Genomic DNA, 17,400 nt, shown 5'->3' on the forward strand with positions numbered 1-17,400 from the left:
AGCATCGCAGGGGTTAAGTCAGTCGCATGGGCCTTTAACTCCTGATGCAGAACTTGGCCTGCTTCAAGAGTTAAAGGTCTGTACGAGCGACTCTATTGGTCACCAGCAGGGGGCTCGTCTGCCATCAACCAATGAAGTACAGGTGCACACAGGTATTTGTATTTGCTGTTCTACTGGAATGTCGCTAATTGAAGCTGTGTTTTTTAAAATTGTTTTCAGGGAAGTCCCACTGGAGAATGCCTATAAGACTATAAAAGACCTACCACACATTTGTGCTAATCATGAGGCCCTTGTTTGTAATGCTCAGCACTGTCTCTTTTACAGTGTGTGACTTTATTGTATCTACCACACTCTATGTATGCAGCAATAAAAAGCCAAGCATCATTCAAGACTTGGTAGAGTTTAATATATTTCACTCCATGCTGGACATTTGGGCCACTTCATTACTTAGGAGCTCGATATGCATTGGTGCTGTAATAGGCGTTGCTAGAAACAGAACACTTGGCCCTCAAAGACTCAAAGCATCCGTAACGCCTATGACGTTGATTTGTTACCTCATTGCCGTGTACGGCATTATAAAGTTCCTACTGTACTCTGAGGAGGAGAAGCCTGTGCAGGATCCTTGGTTCTGGAGTCTTCTGGTCTGGACTTGGCTATCATCAGCTTTAACGTTTTATGCATGGAGACAAATGGGCCACCTGACTCCTTCAGGAGAAGAGCCAATGCTATATTCTGAGATCCGCAGAGGAGGGTGGGGGAACAGCAAAAGACAAGATACTGAAAACAAGATCTCAGGGGCAACTGTAGGGAAGCTGCTTTCCTATTCCAAGCAAGATTCTGGCTATCTAATTGCTGCTTTTCTATTCCTTGTTCTTTGCACTTTAGGTAAGTGTGTGTGTGTATGTGAATTATTATCGAGGAAGGGTTTAGGCATTCGAGTAATAGAAATTCTGATACTTTGATTATAAAAGTTATTAATTCATCAGAGTAGGTGACCTACATCTTTGTTTTTCTAAGAATCTGAGAGTTTTAAACTGTATATTCCTCATTGCCATTTACCAACACTGTTTTCTTTTGTTACAGGAGAAATATTTAGTCCTTATTACACAGGACTTGTCATAGATGGCATAGTCGTCCAAAGAAGTTTGAAGCAATTTTCAAATTCAGTTGTTATATTGGCTTTTCTGGCTGTGGGGAGGTAATGCTCTAGTTCATTATTGATTTTTAAATACTAAATTGGTTTAGTGCACCTTCATTCAGGAATTAGGGCAGGGAAGACATTATATTTTGTTCACCTAATTCCGTCACCCTGCTTTTATAACTCCTATTAAAAGATATAATGTTCGTCACTCCACTCGTGGCACGTAGTCCAGAAAAGCAATTCCCAGTGCAACCTTTTTTAACATAAAGCTGTCACCAAATAAGAAATCCTAATCTGTTTTATTTTGTTTGTTTTTTTTTTTTTTTTGTCCTATCTGAATTATGTTAATTCTGACTTTTCGATCCTGCTGATTTTATTTACCACTGTATCAGCTCATTCTCTGCTGGCGTAAGAGGTGGCCTATTTACCTTCACCTTTGCAAGGCTGAATGTACGAATCCGTAACCTGCTCTTCCGGTCGCTAGTGTCTCAGGAGATCGGATTCTTTGATGAGGTTCACACTGGTCAGTATTCATTTGTAGAGATGTTGAGAAATCCTCAGAAGGATCATTTTAGTTAGGGAACGTATTCTGTTTGTTGTATGACAATAAGATGTGAGCTTACTACTTCACAGTACTTAACATAAGGCAAGTTACAACACAAGTGCTAAACTTAAAACACCAAAACAGAACCAAGTTGCTTACCTGTAACAGGTAGCGTAAGAGGGGTACTGGGTGGGGTGGCTGGTTAAATATAAAAAACTGAGAAAAACACGAAATGAATACTACTGCGGAAGCATGTAAAACATGAAGCTTGACAAAGTGAGTGTGTTTATATGTATGGTGTTAGAGCGAGTGATGAGTGTTTCATTCGCTCAAACATCACACAGTAACACACTCCATCACCATTCAGTTTCACAAGGTATTGCTTTAGCGTGTGTTAGTGTATGGTGTTAGTGTAAGTATGTGTTACTGTGTGGCTGTAAACTGTTAGTGGTGTGAGGAAGTTGAGGGACATACCGTTTGTATGTGTATAGTTTGAGTAAGTTTTGGTGTTAATATGTGGGGGGTTTAGTTATTGAAGGAGGTACAGACAAATACTGCACCCAGGAACAAGGCTCTTTTTTCTAAAAAAAACAAAACAAAAAAAAAAACCAATAAGGTACAGGTGAATTTGGAACGTCCCTTAAAACCACAAATATTTAATTATTTAATTGTCTGGGAGATTTAGGACTGCTTTTAAAAAATCAGTTCTGCATGTATTTACTTGGTTATGTTCAGAAAGTAAGCATTTTTGTATAAATGTAAGCATTTTTTGATTAAACTATATCCACACATTTGAGTTTTCTATAAAAGTGTTGTGGACATTACTAGCCAGTTGCAACTGCGGCATGTTTTCTGTAAGATATGTATGAGCTGCTTTATTAAATGGCCACTCCAGTCGTCATACGCACTTTAATGTGTGGTCCATTTTGCAAATCCATTGGGTCCTTCTGCAGATTTCCCTTTAATGAGTCTCTGAATTTAGCGTCCAGGCTGGATGTGGCCAAACCTCCCTTGGTTAGGGTTTTGTGTTTTTTTTGTTTTGTTTTTTTATTTTTTCATTACTTAAAATTTTCTTTCCCATAACAAACTTTATTCATGTTTCTTTTGGAGCACAGTAGGCAACAGCCTTATCTCCTGGAGATTACCCCGACTGGCCCACATTCTAGAGGGGTTGTAGCAGCTCCCCTTCACCCATATCCAATCATTGATTAGTCCGCTGTCGTAGCTGTGTGGGAGTTACTATGATGTTGGTATAGACTAGGAAGGTAGCAGAGAAAGAACTGCTCCACGTCTGAATTTCAAGTACCCGTTGTACACTGGGCCGGGCTTTGCTCTCTGCTTCCTCCCACATACACCAGCTAACACTGCTAGTCTTTCAGGAGGCGAGAAGCCCTCCAGAGACGAAGCACCATTTTTTCTGGAATCTCAAAGGGCAGTGCCCCTTGGGGATGCATTAATGAACATGTGCGGCTCACACGTGATGAGGAGCATGCCCTCTAGTACATATAGATAATGTTAGCTGACACAAATCTCTCATGTTCCTAATCTTGCTCACGGAATTCTTTGGTATGCCTCTTCTCTACGACCAGCTTTCATGACTGCGAAAAAAACTGTCTAGTTCTCTAGTGGGGGCTCCTGCCAGTGCTTCTTTATCATGTATTTTTTCTTCTTGTTCAGATTACCTTCATGTGTTTGTCCGCTAGGTGGTGGTAGAGATCTAATTTTTCCGTACCAGATATCTAGTACCACATAATTAAGGTACTGTATATATATGATTAACTTAACGTCTAAAGAAAAGGAACGTTCAGTAAGGGAAAGGCGTGTTAAAAGCAACCACGTGGTTAATAAAACCTACAATTCAACAGTATATTAGTTATCAGTATTACCCATTTGTTTGAATAATTTGACTACAGGGAAAGGATTCTTAAGCGGATGAGATTACACACACACACTCGTATATTTTTTATATAATAGATATAGATATTTACGTAAGTATGCATTTTATTGATTTTCAAAAGGAGAAAGGGGTGGGAGTGCAAGGGAAAAGGGAATGAGAGACCCGTCGCAGCGGGTATATCAGATCAACAATCATGTGATGCAAAACACAGCATACAGCACGGGGTATATAAACACAGAAGAGTACACTCATATCAGTAACCAACACATATCTCATGCCTACAATCACCGTTGAGTGTAGAAGAGCTTATATCTAGCTAGTATAGAAAACTGAGGACAAATAGGGTAAGGAAAGCAGTAAGAAAGAAAGAAAGAAGGAAGAGAGAGAAAGAAGGGGGAGAAACCTAGCATCTTCACTGTCGCAGAAGGGACTGTATATCTGGGCTCTCAATATATGCCATCCAATTGAACCATCTCAGCAAGACCAGACTGTGCTGGTTATGCGTTGGAGATCATTTGCATGGTTCATGTTGTATATTTTCACAATTGCTGGACTCAGCGGAGGATACTAGATCTTTTTTTTATTATTTAAAATACTAGAGTCCTCCTTGGTTAAAATATGTTAGTGACTCATTCTATACCCTTAAGACCCAAAAACAGTAATACTAATGGATAGACTCTAATAGACTCATTAGATTGGCATGGGACCACCATCCAAAGCATCATCTAATAGTGTAGGTGGATTACCTTTTGTTTGCGGTTTCTCAACCACTAATACCTCTCCTTTATACTGTAACAGTATTAATGGTTTTGACTTCTCAATCTATGGCTCGCTCCCTAACCTTCAACAATCTTATTTTAGGGAAGATAAAGTGTAATACTTTTCAGACCCCTGTAGAGGTCCGGATTGGGTGCATGTCACAGGGAAGTTATACTGTAGCTTTTTTCCCCAAAAAATATGTACTTGTGCCAATTATTGTTTGTACCTGGTGGTTCACTGTGGCCTTATGATGGCACTTGATCACCCCCACATTTTTGCTGTTTGACAACAAAGCATTCACCCAGGGCTTCCAAAGGAGTTAAAAATATATATATATATGGCCTAGAGGTTACAAAGTTATACCATGTTTACCTTTTCAAGTGAATTTTTGGCCATGCCAGTGAATTCTCACCTGTCTACCCATTTGCCCTCCTCCTTTCTTACATGTAATGCTTGCTATGCCTTGCTCATTGTCTTCAAAAGCATCATGACTATGGCTGAAAAAAACATGTTCATTTCATTTAGAGCTTTACTATGGTCTGTGTTTTTTCCCCACAATGATGTTAATGGGAAAGATTAAATGTGTTCAGTACCTCACATCCATGTAAAAATGAAACAAGGTTCCTTAAGTAATGCTGAATAAATGTATCCTTTGCCAGAGAGCTATCTGTTGTAAGCAAAGCAAATGTATTGGCTCTGATTTTCGTAATATATTCTTTAAATAAAATAGATTAGAATAAATACTAGGAAGCACCCTTTTATATAACCATAAAATAACCAAAATATATAATAATCATATCTTTATTGTCGCTAGGTGACATCATCTCTCGGTTAACCTCCGACACAACTATTGTTAGCGATGTGATTTCTGAAAATGTCAACATCTTCTTGCGCAGCACGGTGAAAGCCATAGGAGTGATTGTCTTCATGTTTAGTCTGTCATGGCAGCTCTCCCTAGTGACTTTCATGGGATTTCCAATAATTATGTTGGTTTCCAGAGTGTATGGCAAGTATTATAAGGTGAGAAGAAACGTGTACTTTTAAGTGCCCTTCATGTCTGTCATGTTGTGCCCAAAACACATGACATGTTTAAGTTAGTGGATACCAGATGTGTCATTTGGGTTCTTTCTTCACCAAAACAGAAAGAAAATACCTTTTCTTTTGCTTTTTCTAAGTATTTTTCTTGCCACGTTAACCCTTGTTTTATGTGTAATTAACAATGTCATTTTGCAATGTAAAATTTTGTAACTATACGTAACCCCTAAAGGTTAAGCATACAGCTACACCAGTAATGATTTAGTCATTTTTAATTATAAAAATGCCTGTAATAGTAGTGTTTTACTCTGCTTGTTTCGATATGGCTTTTTTATAGATTTTACCTTTTAGTCAACCAACATTCACAAAGTGAGGATTTTAGTCAATCTTTGAAGACCTCAGAAGTCCCTTCTTCAGATGTAAGGAATAGGAAAATAACCTTGTTAAGGCAGACTCTAGTTGCTGACGTGTATAAGTGTACTCATCTTTACATAGTCATGTGGCGCATACCTGTTTCGTTTCCTGAAGTTAGTCAGCTTCTAAATTTAGATTGTCATTAATGTGTGTAATCCGAGAACTGGACGGGCACACCTCGGAGTAAAGTTTCCTGACACACAGACCGGCTCTATGTTTAAAGGCATGTGTGTCTTCAGTTGTTACCCCTGTCATTAATTAGTAAGCACAAGATCATGGCTTTAATTACACGCTAGCTTATTCACGTGCCCATAGTATAGATATCTCTGTTTCTCAGCAAGTCTGGGGGACTGTGGCTTTTTAGGCCATCAACAGCTGAAGCTTTATGGCTTGTAAAGTATACAGGCTGTCCAGCTGGAGGCCCATGGGGCAGACCTAGCCAGCATTTATTACATTAATCTTTCAGAATGGGTGAGATAAAAGGTCATGGAAAATGTTACTTGTCAATATCACTGTAAACTTTTATGTTCAGGGATAACTTTTTCCTCATAATGACAAGTTGTGTATTTGTTTTTTTATACTGGTTTTATACTGGTATGTCTTGATGCCATAGTAACCGGTAAAAAAGCTTCTAATGTGTTTATTGTGATAACCTTCAGAGTAAAAAATAAAATCAACCTTTTGAGGTATGTGTAATATACTAATTATTTGTATAAAAAGTGAAAGACCACTTTTAAAGATCTGTCTTAATCCATCCTTTACAGCACATAGAACAATTTTTCCTGCATTCTACTTGTAGCTCCAACTCGATTCCATCCACTCATTTTTTTATTTGGTGTTTTCTATAGAAACTTGCCAAAGATGTTCAAAGTGCTTTAGCACAGGCGAATAGTACTGCTGAGGAAACCATTTCTGCAATGAAAACTGTCCGCAGTTTTGCCAATGAGGAGACTGAAGCCACTGTATACAAGGATAAGTTGCAACAAGTATACTCTCTACACAAAAAGGAAGCTATAGCATACACTTACTATGTGTGGTCCACTGGTGTACGTATCGCTCTTATTTCATCAATTATAGATCTGACCTATTCATCAGATGGATTTAGCGTTCTGCATAAGATTATAATGTGGCTTTACAATCCTTTTATATCAGATTTGTATTAATAGCGTTTCATGGGATGTCACTCCATTCTCTACACAATCCTGGAATGTTAATCTAATACAGAGCTGACATTGCTGCATACAACCGAGGGGCATTGATAGGTTCCAAACATCACTTAACGTGATATGCTGTGGACAGCATGACAAATGTATAGTTACCTTTCCACAATACCCTTTTGTATTATTATGTGTACTTTCACTTACATACCATACCTCTTATAAGGACTAATGGGGGAAAATTAGTTTGAATAAGTTGCAAACTGTTTAATACCTAAATAAAAGTAGAGAGAATTGACCCTGCCTTTCGAGGAGAAAATTATTATCCTAAACCTTGGTACTCAAGGGGGTAATAGTCGACTATAATATGTACTAAGGCTTGGGTGTCCCTTTAACCTATTCTGTGTGTGATATATATGAGGGGGGTAAAAAATCTAGATTAAACAGTACGAGGTCTCGCTTTAGGGTCTAAACTAGTTATATGGCATTTTCGTACATTTCAAAACTGGTATATTAGTCAATATTTGCAAACAAACACACTATTTGACCAAAAATATGTGGCCATTCCTCTGATTCTTGAGTTTAGGTGTTTCAGCCGCACCCAGTGCTAACAGATGTACAAAATCAAGCACATAGGCAGCCATCTCCATAGACAAACATTGGCAGTAGATCATACTGAAAAGCTCACTTTAAACATGGTGCTGTCATAGGATGCCACCTTTGGCCCAAGTCCATTTGTGAAATGTCTGCCCTGCTAAATCCACTGTAAGTGCTCCTATTCCAGTGTAGGGTGGATGTCAATGCTACACCAAACAAAGGCATTTTAGACAATTGTATGCTTTCAACTTTATGGCACTAGTTTAGGGAAGGCTCTTTCCTGTCCCAGCATAACTGCACAAAGCAAGGTCTATAAAGACATGGTTTGGTGTGGAGGAACTTGACTGGTCCGCACAGAGCCCTGCTTTTGCAGAGTGGCATATAGGGGGTATAAGGCATATCTGGGGGGGGGGTAGGGCAGAGTAGAAAGCCATGGGGCAGATGGGCATAACTGGCGGGGGAAATAAAAACAAAAAATGCATTTTTTCTCAATAATAGTATTAAATATGAAAAATAGTTTACATGTGAATTAAAATGTACTAATAAAACTTTTTTCTTATTGGGTAGTCTTATATTCAGGCTTTTTCTTTTTTTCTAAATTAGTTCTTTTTTCCTAAATCATTTTTGAGGGGTCATATTATAAATCGGGGTCGTTTTATAATCTAGCAAATGCGGTAATTGACGCAGAATATATTGTGACAAACTGCACCATGTGATACAAGGAAGTGAGCCTTGAGCAATTAGCCAGTGATGGCGTTCAAGTGAGAAAGTTTCAGAGACAGCTGAAGGAAGTTCCATGCATCTCCAAAGACTTCAGAATTAAGTACCCTTTAGCCCCAGAGTCTCTATTCAGGGCTGTAGCATCTCCAGCAGGAGTTAGGTCCAAAGCTAAAATACAATACCCCCTTCTCTGTCCTTTTTAGTTTACACAGGTGGTGTTGCAGATCTGTATTCTTTATTATGGCGGGCACCTTGTTATTTCGGGACAAATGGCCAGTGGCAACTTGATTTCTTTTGTGATATATGAGTTTCTCCTGGGTGACTGCATGGAGGTAAGGACATTCTTCTGCTGCATGTTATAATTGGTTCTACTTGTAGCAATGGCTGACATATACTGACTCGAGGATTAACATCAAACAGGAGACTGCAGATGTTTTCTCTGCAAAAGTCATACAGGGTCAGGTTAGATACATAGCACATGAACTTATGCATCTGAATTAAGGGATATCCATTCGTCATTTTTCTTTATAAAGAAAAAACTGTAGGACAGCCTGGCATATGGTAACACTAGACAATGCAAATGCCGCTTTTATTTGTTGGATTCTCAAGTTCAGCAACTTCATACCCACTGTTCCTCACCTCTCATATGCAAGTATCTCCATTGACACCTCTGATTTAATTTGGTTGGTAAGCCTTCGTGCATCTGTGTAGTTCTGTAGCAGCAGCAGCAGCAAAATACACAAGAGAATGCATACAAACCATGGTCTAGGATTGAGAACATGCATTCTAAAAACATCAGGAACATGATGGCTAGGTAGGGAGCAGCCTCCAAGAAGGCACAGCACCCATGGGATACCAATATCAAAAGCATGGTGTATGCCCCCTCTTAAATCATACAAAACATGCCTTGTAGTAATACATGCTTTTGGATCTACTACCGAGTCTTACTATTTTATCAGTGTTCTTGCTGATCTGCACTGTTTCTAGAGGTGGCTGTAAATATGTGTTTATATGTATTACTAGTTATAACAGGACCTGCGTAGTTATGTTTTGTAGAACAGGATTTGATGTGTCAGTCTGGCTCAGTATGATTTTAAAATTCTCTACCAAAAATGTTGCCATGTTTCAATGTGATTTGTGATAATATACGGTAAAAGTATTTTATTTCAGTCAGTTGGCTCAGTGTATGGAGGACTGATGCAGGGAGTTGGGGCTGCGGAAAAAGTTTTCCTGTTCATAGATCGCAAGCCGAAAATGAGCAATGATGGCACTCTCACCCCTGATAATTTGGAGGGTAAAGTAGAATTCAGAAATGTTACCTTTGCCTATCCCACACGACCTGCAACACAGGTGCTAAAGGTGAGTAAGGTTAGATGCTCCTGGAATAGTAACTGTGCATCCCATGTGTTAGTGCGCTGCTGAAGGGAAGGCCTATCCAAACAAGTGAGAGAGTTTAAACATAATGAGATTCCATGTACATTCATGCCACATAGCCCACTAGTTATGTGGTAAAAGCATTTTAAAATGAAATGCCTTTAGTGCTGGGAATGTAAGTTTGTTTCCACTTTGGGATATTTGGTCAATGTATATACTATTTTGGTTTTATAAGGGAGATTGTAAATTTTAGCTGCAGACAGAATACAAATGATCATTAGTGGGGTAATGTGCTATCGTATGCTGTGTATCACAGACAGAACCTCTCATGGGAAAATGCACTGCTTTATTCGCTTTAATATCCTGGTGTTACTGGGCATCTGGTATTTCTTTCATCTCAAGCAAGCAGAACAAAAACACAACGGAGAACTTCACTGCCCTTTTGTTGTACTTAATGTACGTCTAGAACAGAACATTCTTCTGTTTCTGTACTGCGGACAGAAAAGAATATTGTTTCATACAAATAAAAGTACTGTAGCTAAGAAGATTATATTTACATGCTGCTTTGCAATTGAAGCCGACTCATATTTCAGTGTACAACACATATGTAAAACTGATATGGGTGATACTTCTAACAATTGTGGCATCCACCCATTACACGTTAAAGAATCATGTGAAATTAAGAAACTCATTTTTACAGATCAATAACTGGGTAACAGTCTTGTCTTGTTACAGAATGTTTCCTTCACTCTTTATCCTGGAAAAGTCACTGCACTGGTTGGTCCATCGGGCAGTGGTAAAAGCTCCTGTGTGAATATTTTGGAGAATTTCTACCCTGTTCAAGAAGGAGAGGTGGTCCTTGATGGCCAGCAAATTAAATTGTATAATCACAAATATCTGCATGCAAAGGTATGTGGACAGGGCCTATATTAAATGCAGGTGATTTGTTTTTCTTTAAAACATGGCTTACATCTGCAGATATAAAGGGACATGCTATGGAAAGTGTTGCCAAGCTACTTCAGTATCTAAAATAGTTGGCCCTTTGAAAAGGCAGTTTGCATTTACTGGTTTGTAATTTAATATACCATTGTATGATGAAATCCTTTCAAACTTTCTTTACTGTAAACACTTTCATGTAACTACCTTGAATATTAGCTTTAACAATTAATGCTGCAGATAATAAAGTTGAAAGTCCATTAATAAAAGGCTAAGAGCCTTTACCACGTGGTTAGATACCAAATGTTTTATCCTGTGTATTGGACTACACAAGGGACTTATTGCAGCTTGTCAAAGGATTTCAAGCTTTTCAAGTGCTCTTAGTGTGAGTACACTTTTATTTAACCACACGCTCAATATACTCTTAAATCATCATCTTTTTACTTTATTAGATATTGCTTTGAGAGCATTTTTTAACTGGGTAATTACTTATATGCAGTAATGTATGTGATGATTCTTTCTCTAGAAAACCAATGCTTTTTAAGATTCTCAGTCATGTTTTATAGAATTACATTCAGGTGTGGAAGTCTTTGGCAGAATGTAGTGGCACACTACGTACACAAAATAGTCCAAATTGGTGAAATTAATTGAAAAAAAATGTTGAAAAATAAAAAACGGGAAAGTGGTGCATGCATATCCACCACTTTTTTTATGAAGCTCCTAAGATCTGGTGCCAACAATTACCTTCAGAAGTCACATAGTTAAATAGTCTACGTGCGTGCGTGATCTGTCACTTGATCACAGTATATATACACCTGTTCTGAAAAGCCCCAGAGTCTGTGGCACCATGTAGACCAAGGAACTTTACAGGGTTGGGTTATAAAATGCTTTTTAAGAGTATCCGAAACTTTGAACATCCCCCGGAGAACCATTAACTCCATTATTAAGAAATGGAAAGAATACCACAATAAACCTACCAAGAGAGTGCCACCCACCAAAACTCACAGACCAGTTCACAGACACATTTGCTGTTCCCCAAAAAGCATGCGGGAGATTCCTCAAATCTCCCACATGCCTTTTTGGCCATCAAGGAAAAAGCTATGTTTGGCAGAAACCCAACACCTCTGATCACCCATACAACACCGTCCCCCCAATGAAGCATGCTATTGGTCGCATCATGCTGTGGGGATGTTTTGCTATCAGCAGGGACTGGGAAACTGGTGAGGATCGAAGGACTGATGGATGGCGCTAAATAAAGGGAGATTCTTGAGGGAAACTCGTTTGTCTTCTGGGGATTTGAGAAATGGACTGAGGTTCACCTTCCAGCAGGACAATGACCCTAAGCATACTGCTAAAGCAACAGTTGAGTGGTTCAAGGGGAAACTTTTAGATGTCTTGGAATGGCCTAGTCAAAGACCAGACCTCAAAAACCGCAAATAAGATTGTTGTACACCAGCGGAACCCATCCAACTTGAAGATTGAGCAAAACTCCCAGTGGCTAGATGTGCCAAACTTATTGAAGGGACAAAAAAGCGTGTGACAATGTGTGAAGGCTTACTTCTGTATATGCATGTATATGCCTTCATGTGTTAGCATGAGGAAAGAAACAGTTTCTCACCTTTGACCGTGACAAATGTAAAGATTTATATTATATATATATATATATATATATATATATATAAAATTACACCCCATCCCAATTTAAAACCCTTTCACCTATAAAGCTTTTTCACAGCGGTTCCCCTACCTACATCTCCTCACTTATCTCCAAATACACACCTACTCGGTCCCTAAAATCCATCTGATGATCTGCTGTTCTACCTCTCATGCACCTATACAAGACTTCTCCTGGTGCGCCTCCATTCCCTAGAATGCCTTTCTCGGCTCATCCAACTCTTCCATTGTCTCTAGACCTTCAAAAAATTCCTTAAGACCAACTTCTTCAGGGAAATATATAAACAAACAGATTAGCTCCCATGCTCCCACTTGCCTTTGCCTCAGCTTTCCTAGCCTCACTCTTCCTGTCTGTCTACGGTAATGTCCAGAAACCTTGTAGATACATCATTTAGCAATACAAATTGTGACCTATTTTTTACCTAACAATATTTTGGTTTTCATTGTTATGGTAGATATCCATTGTAAGTCAGGAACCAGTGCTCTTTGCCCGTTCCATTCAGGATAACATTTCCTATGGTCTGGATTCCGTTCCTTTGGAGCTGGTTATAAATGCAGCCAAAAGAGCCAACGCACATGATTTTATCATGCAGCTTCAGGATGGATATAAAACAGGTATTCATCTTTATCACACATCTAACGGCAGCTCTGTTTTTGATATTCACAATTTGAACTATAATAATATGGGTGTAAAACCAATGATTTTGTTGAACGGAGAACATAAATATGTCTTCATGCTCATCCACATTTATTTCCCTGTATAGACCATAATAATTGCTCAACAATTGGAGGATGCACCTCTTACCTGTACCAAAATTAAGGTTAAAGTCGATATTCACAGACCGAATTAGGGTCTTTGCTAGTTGCACACCTCAATGGAGAGGCCCTGTTTAGGTAAAGGCCATTCCAACTAATCCACAGGAATGTGGGAGTACAGTGCTACGTGCTAACCTCTGTCTAGGGTAAACTAGATCAGCTTGTCTTTTGTATTGTATTTTCTGATTATATATATTTATATATTTGTTATAACGTTGTAAGATCAGATGTGTGTACATTCCGTCATATCTCTTCCTATAGAAACCGGAGAGAAAGGTGCCCAGGTTTCTGGAGGACAGAAGCAAAGAGTAGCTATAGCCAGATCTTTAATACGAAACCCCAAAGTGCTGATACTGGACGAAGCTACCAGCGCACTAGATGCAGAAAGCGAACATGCTGTAAGTGACCATAATATATTTAATATGTAGTACAAGACTTGCCTGGGAAATAATAATCTTCACATTGAAGTCCTTATTCCACATATATTGCTTATTTTAACTTCTCAGGTCTCAGCAGAAAATAACACACAGCACATATTAGCCATTGCAGTAAAAAATATTGATTCTCAATGGCTCGTAGTTTAAGGGTTAATGCTTCCTGGTCTTGCATTTCCACAAGCAACCAATTTTTCAGCTGTTCAAGCAAGTTAGCTCATCCTTTTTATTTTTAGATGGAACCTAAAAATGACTCCTAAAGCCATTAAGCAATTAAATGAGTAGTAAATAACACTGTACTATAGTTGAATAATAGTTATGGGGACAATATTCAACCTGCAAATAAACCTAAAATAAAGCTAACATACAATCTTATGAACTTTTAAAAACAAGCCTAACCCCCGAGGAGTATGGGATAGTTTGCAGCTTCCCTTGAAGAACTGGAGGAACTGACAGTATCAGAATGTACACGAGACATTCGCTATGTGAGGTCCAAACATGCTCATGTTTCTCTTTAGATGTATTATACGTTTACGGAACCTCCTGCCGCTATGTAATATGCAATGCAATCTTTGGAAGCCCTCCCAAAGGTTACTTTCCATGCAGCTGTTGCAATGAAACAGTCTTGACAAAGAATGTCTGCTCTGGTTATGAAATCGGTAATGTAATAAACAGTTTGTACGTGGCTCAAACTGAACGGCAAGTATTAATCTCACTCAAGTGACTGGCTAGTGTCCCACACCATTGTATTGTCCCTTATTTACCATCCGCATTATGCTCATTGGCGTTAAAATCCCTTATAAGATCAGTTACTTCATTTTTGATTTTAGGTATGTTCTGTGCATTTATTGCAAAAAAAAAAAAAAAGACATGCCATTTTTATATATTTTCATTGTTTTATACAGAAACATGTACAATTAAATTTATGCCCATTTTCAAAAGATGCATTTTTTGTTCTTGTTTTACATTAAGCCAAGTAATTATTATTTGAGTAATGGTTAATTTCCATATGAACTTTGACAGACATCAGACTTCCATAACATATATGAAGGGAAAAAAGGAATGTTAGATATTGGATAATATTTGCGAGTAGGGTGACTCGGGTGGTGGACAAAATTTCCCATGAGGATATGAAAATATCAGTTATTTCTAATATAGCAATAGATTGGGTCTAAAATGTTTCCCTTTTAAACGTCTTTGCAGAACTCCTTTTGAATATAAACGAGGAGCTTGTGAGTTAGCAAAGTAGGTGTTTCATACATACAAAAAACACGTGAGTAACTACTGGTGATTCATCCCCAACAGATCCAGAAAGCAATGAATAGCGATCTGCAGAACTGCACAGTGTTAATTATAGCTCACAGACTGAGCACTGTGGAGAAAGCACACAACATCATTGTTCTAGACCGAGGCAGAGTGGTGCAGGAGGGGAGTCACAAAGACCTCATGGAAGAAGGGGGACTTTACTCGCAGCTTGTGCAGAGACAAGTTTCTGGCCTTGGTCCTTGTGAGGAGCTACCACCGAATACTGTCGGGACAGATCTGCCACATGACGAGGTGGCTGTGAATGTAGAATTGTAACACGCTTATTGATATATATATAAATGAATATACAAGTACTCCAACAGCGATGCATTCACGTGGTGCTGGTATCCGGCAAAGCTTTGCTGCTGAAACCAAATCTAACATGGAACATTTTTTTTATTTAATAGATTTTATTTTATTAAGAAACCTGAACATATTTTTTTGTGAATTTCATAGGTAATCCATTTTAGATTGATTGTATTAGGTAATATGTTATAATATGATTTTACGTATGGGGCTGCTTTATAGCCCGTGGGCTTCTTTACAAATAGCACTGAAATGTTATTGGCACATACAATTGTGGCAGAAGGGGATTACTATTAATACACAAAAGCACTTTACCACTAGCCACGCAGGGTGTGCCTGGCTATGCATTTATTATCTATATTAATGTGCATTGCCCTTGAGTTTCAGTTCTCCTTTTTTAATACTATTTGTGTGTATTTTTTAGTAGAATATATTGTTTTAATAAAACACTACCTCTCTTCAAAGCCTTGTGTTTTTTCTCTGTTAAAATTTGAGGGCTGTTTTTTTTTAATTGATCAGAATCAGAATTTTATCATTTTCTAGAAAAGCAATATTTTACAAGGATATTTGTCACAGTGAAAACTATTAAAAACTTTACTATGAACCTTTTTGTTATGTTCACTTATCACTTAAGTAAAGAGGATCAGATTTCAATCAACTTGTGTTTTAGGGATTATTTCATATTTACTCCAGTTAGGGGGGGGGCATTCAAATTGTTGGATGCTATATTGCTGTGGGCTAATGGTGGGTTGTAGCAACTGTTTGTGGCCAATATAAAAACATATCTTCCTCTGTGCTGCTATCCTTGGCTATATAGAGTGCGTGCTTTACTATTGATTTCATCATTCATGAGATTATTATTATTTATTGTTTTATATAGCACCATCAAGTTCCTTAGCGCTGTACAATGGGTTGACAGGACATAACAAGTAGTATGAAACATAACAATTTGACTTACAGAGACAACAGCTGAGGAGGGCCCTGCTCAAACGAGCTTACAATCTAGAGGTATCTAGATATCTTTAGCAGAGAGAAAGCTAGCACAGATAGCAAGGTTAGTTACCAGGCAACTTCAATTGAATACGGTAATACAACAAAAAAGTACTTTTCAGCCATAACTTACTTTCCTATACTGTGCAATATTTATATGCAGAAACAAAAGGGATTCAAAAAGGAAGACTTCAAATGTAAAGGAAAAAAAAGCTTGAAATGGCTACTCATAGAAAGAAATATATACCACACCAACCAGACACCCCCCAAGACCCCCACAAAAACTCTTAAAAGAATAACAGTAAAATGATCACACACAAAAAATATCCAACCAGTACACCAAAGGGTTGGGTTGGGCTCTCTGCCCCCCTATCACAACTATTGATGGCCTACAACGAAACCAGCCACATTGTACCATCATCAGTGGCTGAAAGTGTATGACCAATGTGAGACCATCGGCCAATATCGCATAAATAAAGAACGACTCTTCATGCAAGAATCTTAATACGAGATTCGGAAATCAGAACTTCACAAGGCTGTGCTCAAAAAAGTCAAGATAGCGCAGTTTCTTTCAATCATTGCCCTGTAAGCATACTATGCTACGGGATCGCACGCTGTTTGAGGACTTATGTGTGGGGGAAGATTTGTGTTGTCACCCACGCTGCTCTAGGAGCAAGAGATCAGGAGATGTCCTACTAGTTCTTGTCCTGCTGGTATTGGCCCCTGTCCCTGGCCTCTGTTTACTGTCTGGCTGTGCCTAGCAGGTGTTGGAGATGTGATGCCACTCCAGGCTCCTTCCTCCACTTGTGGTGGCACTGCCCCCGCATAGTCCCTTTCTTACAACACCTCACTGACGGGGTCATCCCATTCACGCCTGAGTTCTTCCTTTTGAAACGTTGGTTTCGGACTTCGGTGGTCCGCCATCTCTTGACGGCGGCAAAGGCTCTGGTTCCCCTTCGTTGGGGCAATCCTGCCCCGCCCACTGTTAAGGACTGGATTCTCCAGGTTGAAGAGATACGAATCTTTGACGAGCTGAATTTGCTTGCTGGTGGGTCAACCGAGCGGTACAGGTCCAAGTGGTTTTACTGGCTGGAGTTTGTGTCTGGTCCCATTGCAAGTTCACTGTTGGAATAGGTTCCTTAAGGGCGTCCTTGCCACGATGTGCGGACGGAGACGCCAGGCTCTTCTTTTCATGGCTCACCTCATTTTCTCCATTTTTTTTTCTCTCTCGATCCCTTCCCTCTTCCCTTCCCTAATCTCTTTCCCTAATATATCCCCTAATTCAGCATTTGCCTCCTCAT

The 17,400-nt window shown here is 38.9% G+C and overlaps 1 protein-coding gene across 1 annotated transcript; it reads left to right on the top strand.

Moving 5' to 3' along the window:
* The first annotated feature begins 281 nt into the window (after positions 1-281).
* On the top strand, positions 282-15,115 carry ABCB9 (ATP binding cassette subfamily B member 9). Its single transcript, XM_053453989.1, has 11 exons — positions 282-885; positions 1,084-1,198; positions 1,534-1,664; positions 5,156-5,361; positions 6,639-6,836; positions 8,468-8,596; positions 9,435-9,623; positions 10,374-10,547; positions 12,704-12,863; positions 13,326-13,462; positions 14,804-15,115. The coding sequence occupies exons 1-11, from the start codon at positions 282-284 to the stop codon at positions 15,077-15,079; spliced, it is 2,319 nt and encodes a 772-aa protein (XP_053309964.1). The 3' UTR covers positions 15,080-15,115.
* The last annotated feature ends 2,285 nt before the right edge of the window (positions 15,116-17,400 follow it).

Source organism: Spea bombifrons, chromosome 1, assembly GCF_027358695.1.
Source record: "Spea bombifrons isolate aSpeBom1 chromosome 1, aSpeBom1.2.pri, whole genome shotgun sequence".
Lineage (NCBI taxonomy): Eukaryota > Metazoa > Chordata > Amphibia > Anura > Pelobatidae > Spea > Spea bombifrons.

Coding starts and splice junctions, on each gene's coding strand:
- ABCB9 (XM_053453989.1), top strand. CDS start 282: ATGAGGCCCTTGTTTGTAATGCTCAGCACTGTCTCTTTTACAGTGTGT. Junction 6,837..8,467: donor ACTATGTGTGGTCCACTGGT/GTACGTATCGCT, acceptor TGTCCTTTTTAG/TTTACACAGGTGGTGTTGCA. Junction 9,624..10,373: donor CTGCAACACAGGTGCTAAAG/GTGAGTAAGGTT, acceptor GTCTTGTTACAG/AATGTTTCCTTCACTCTTTA.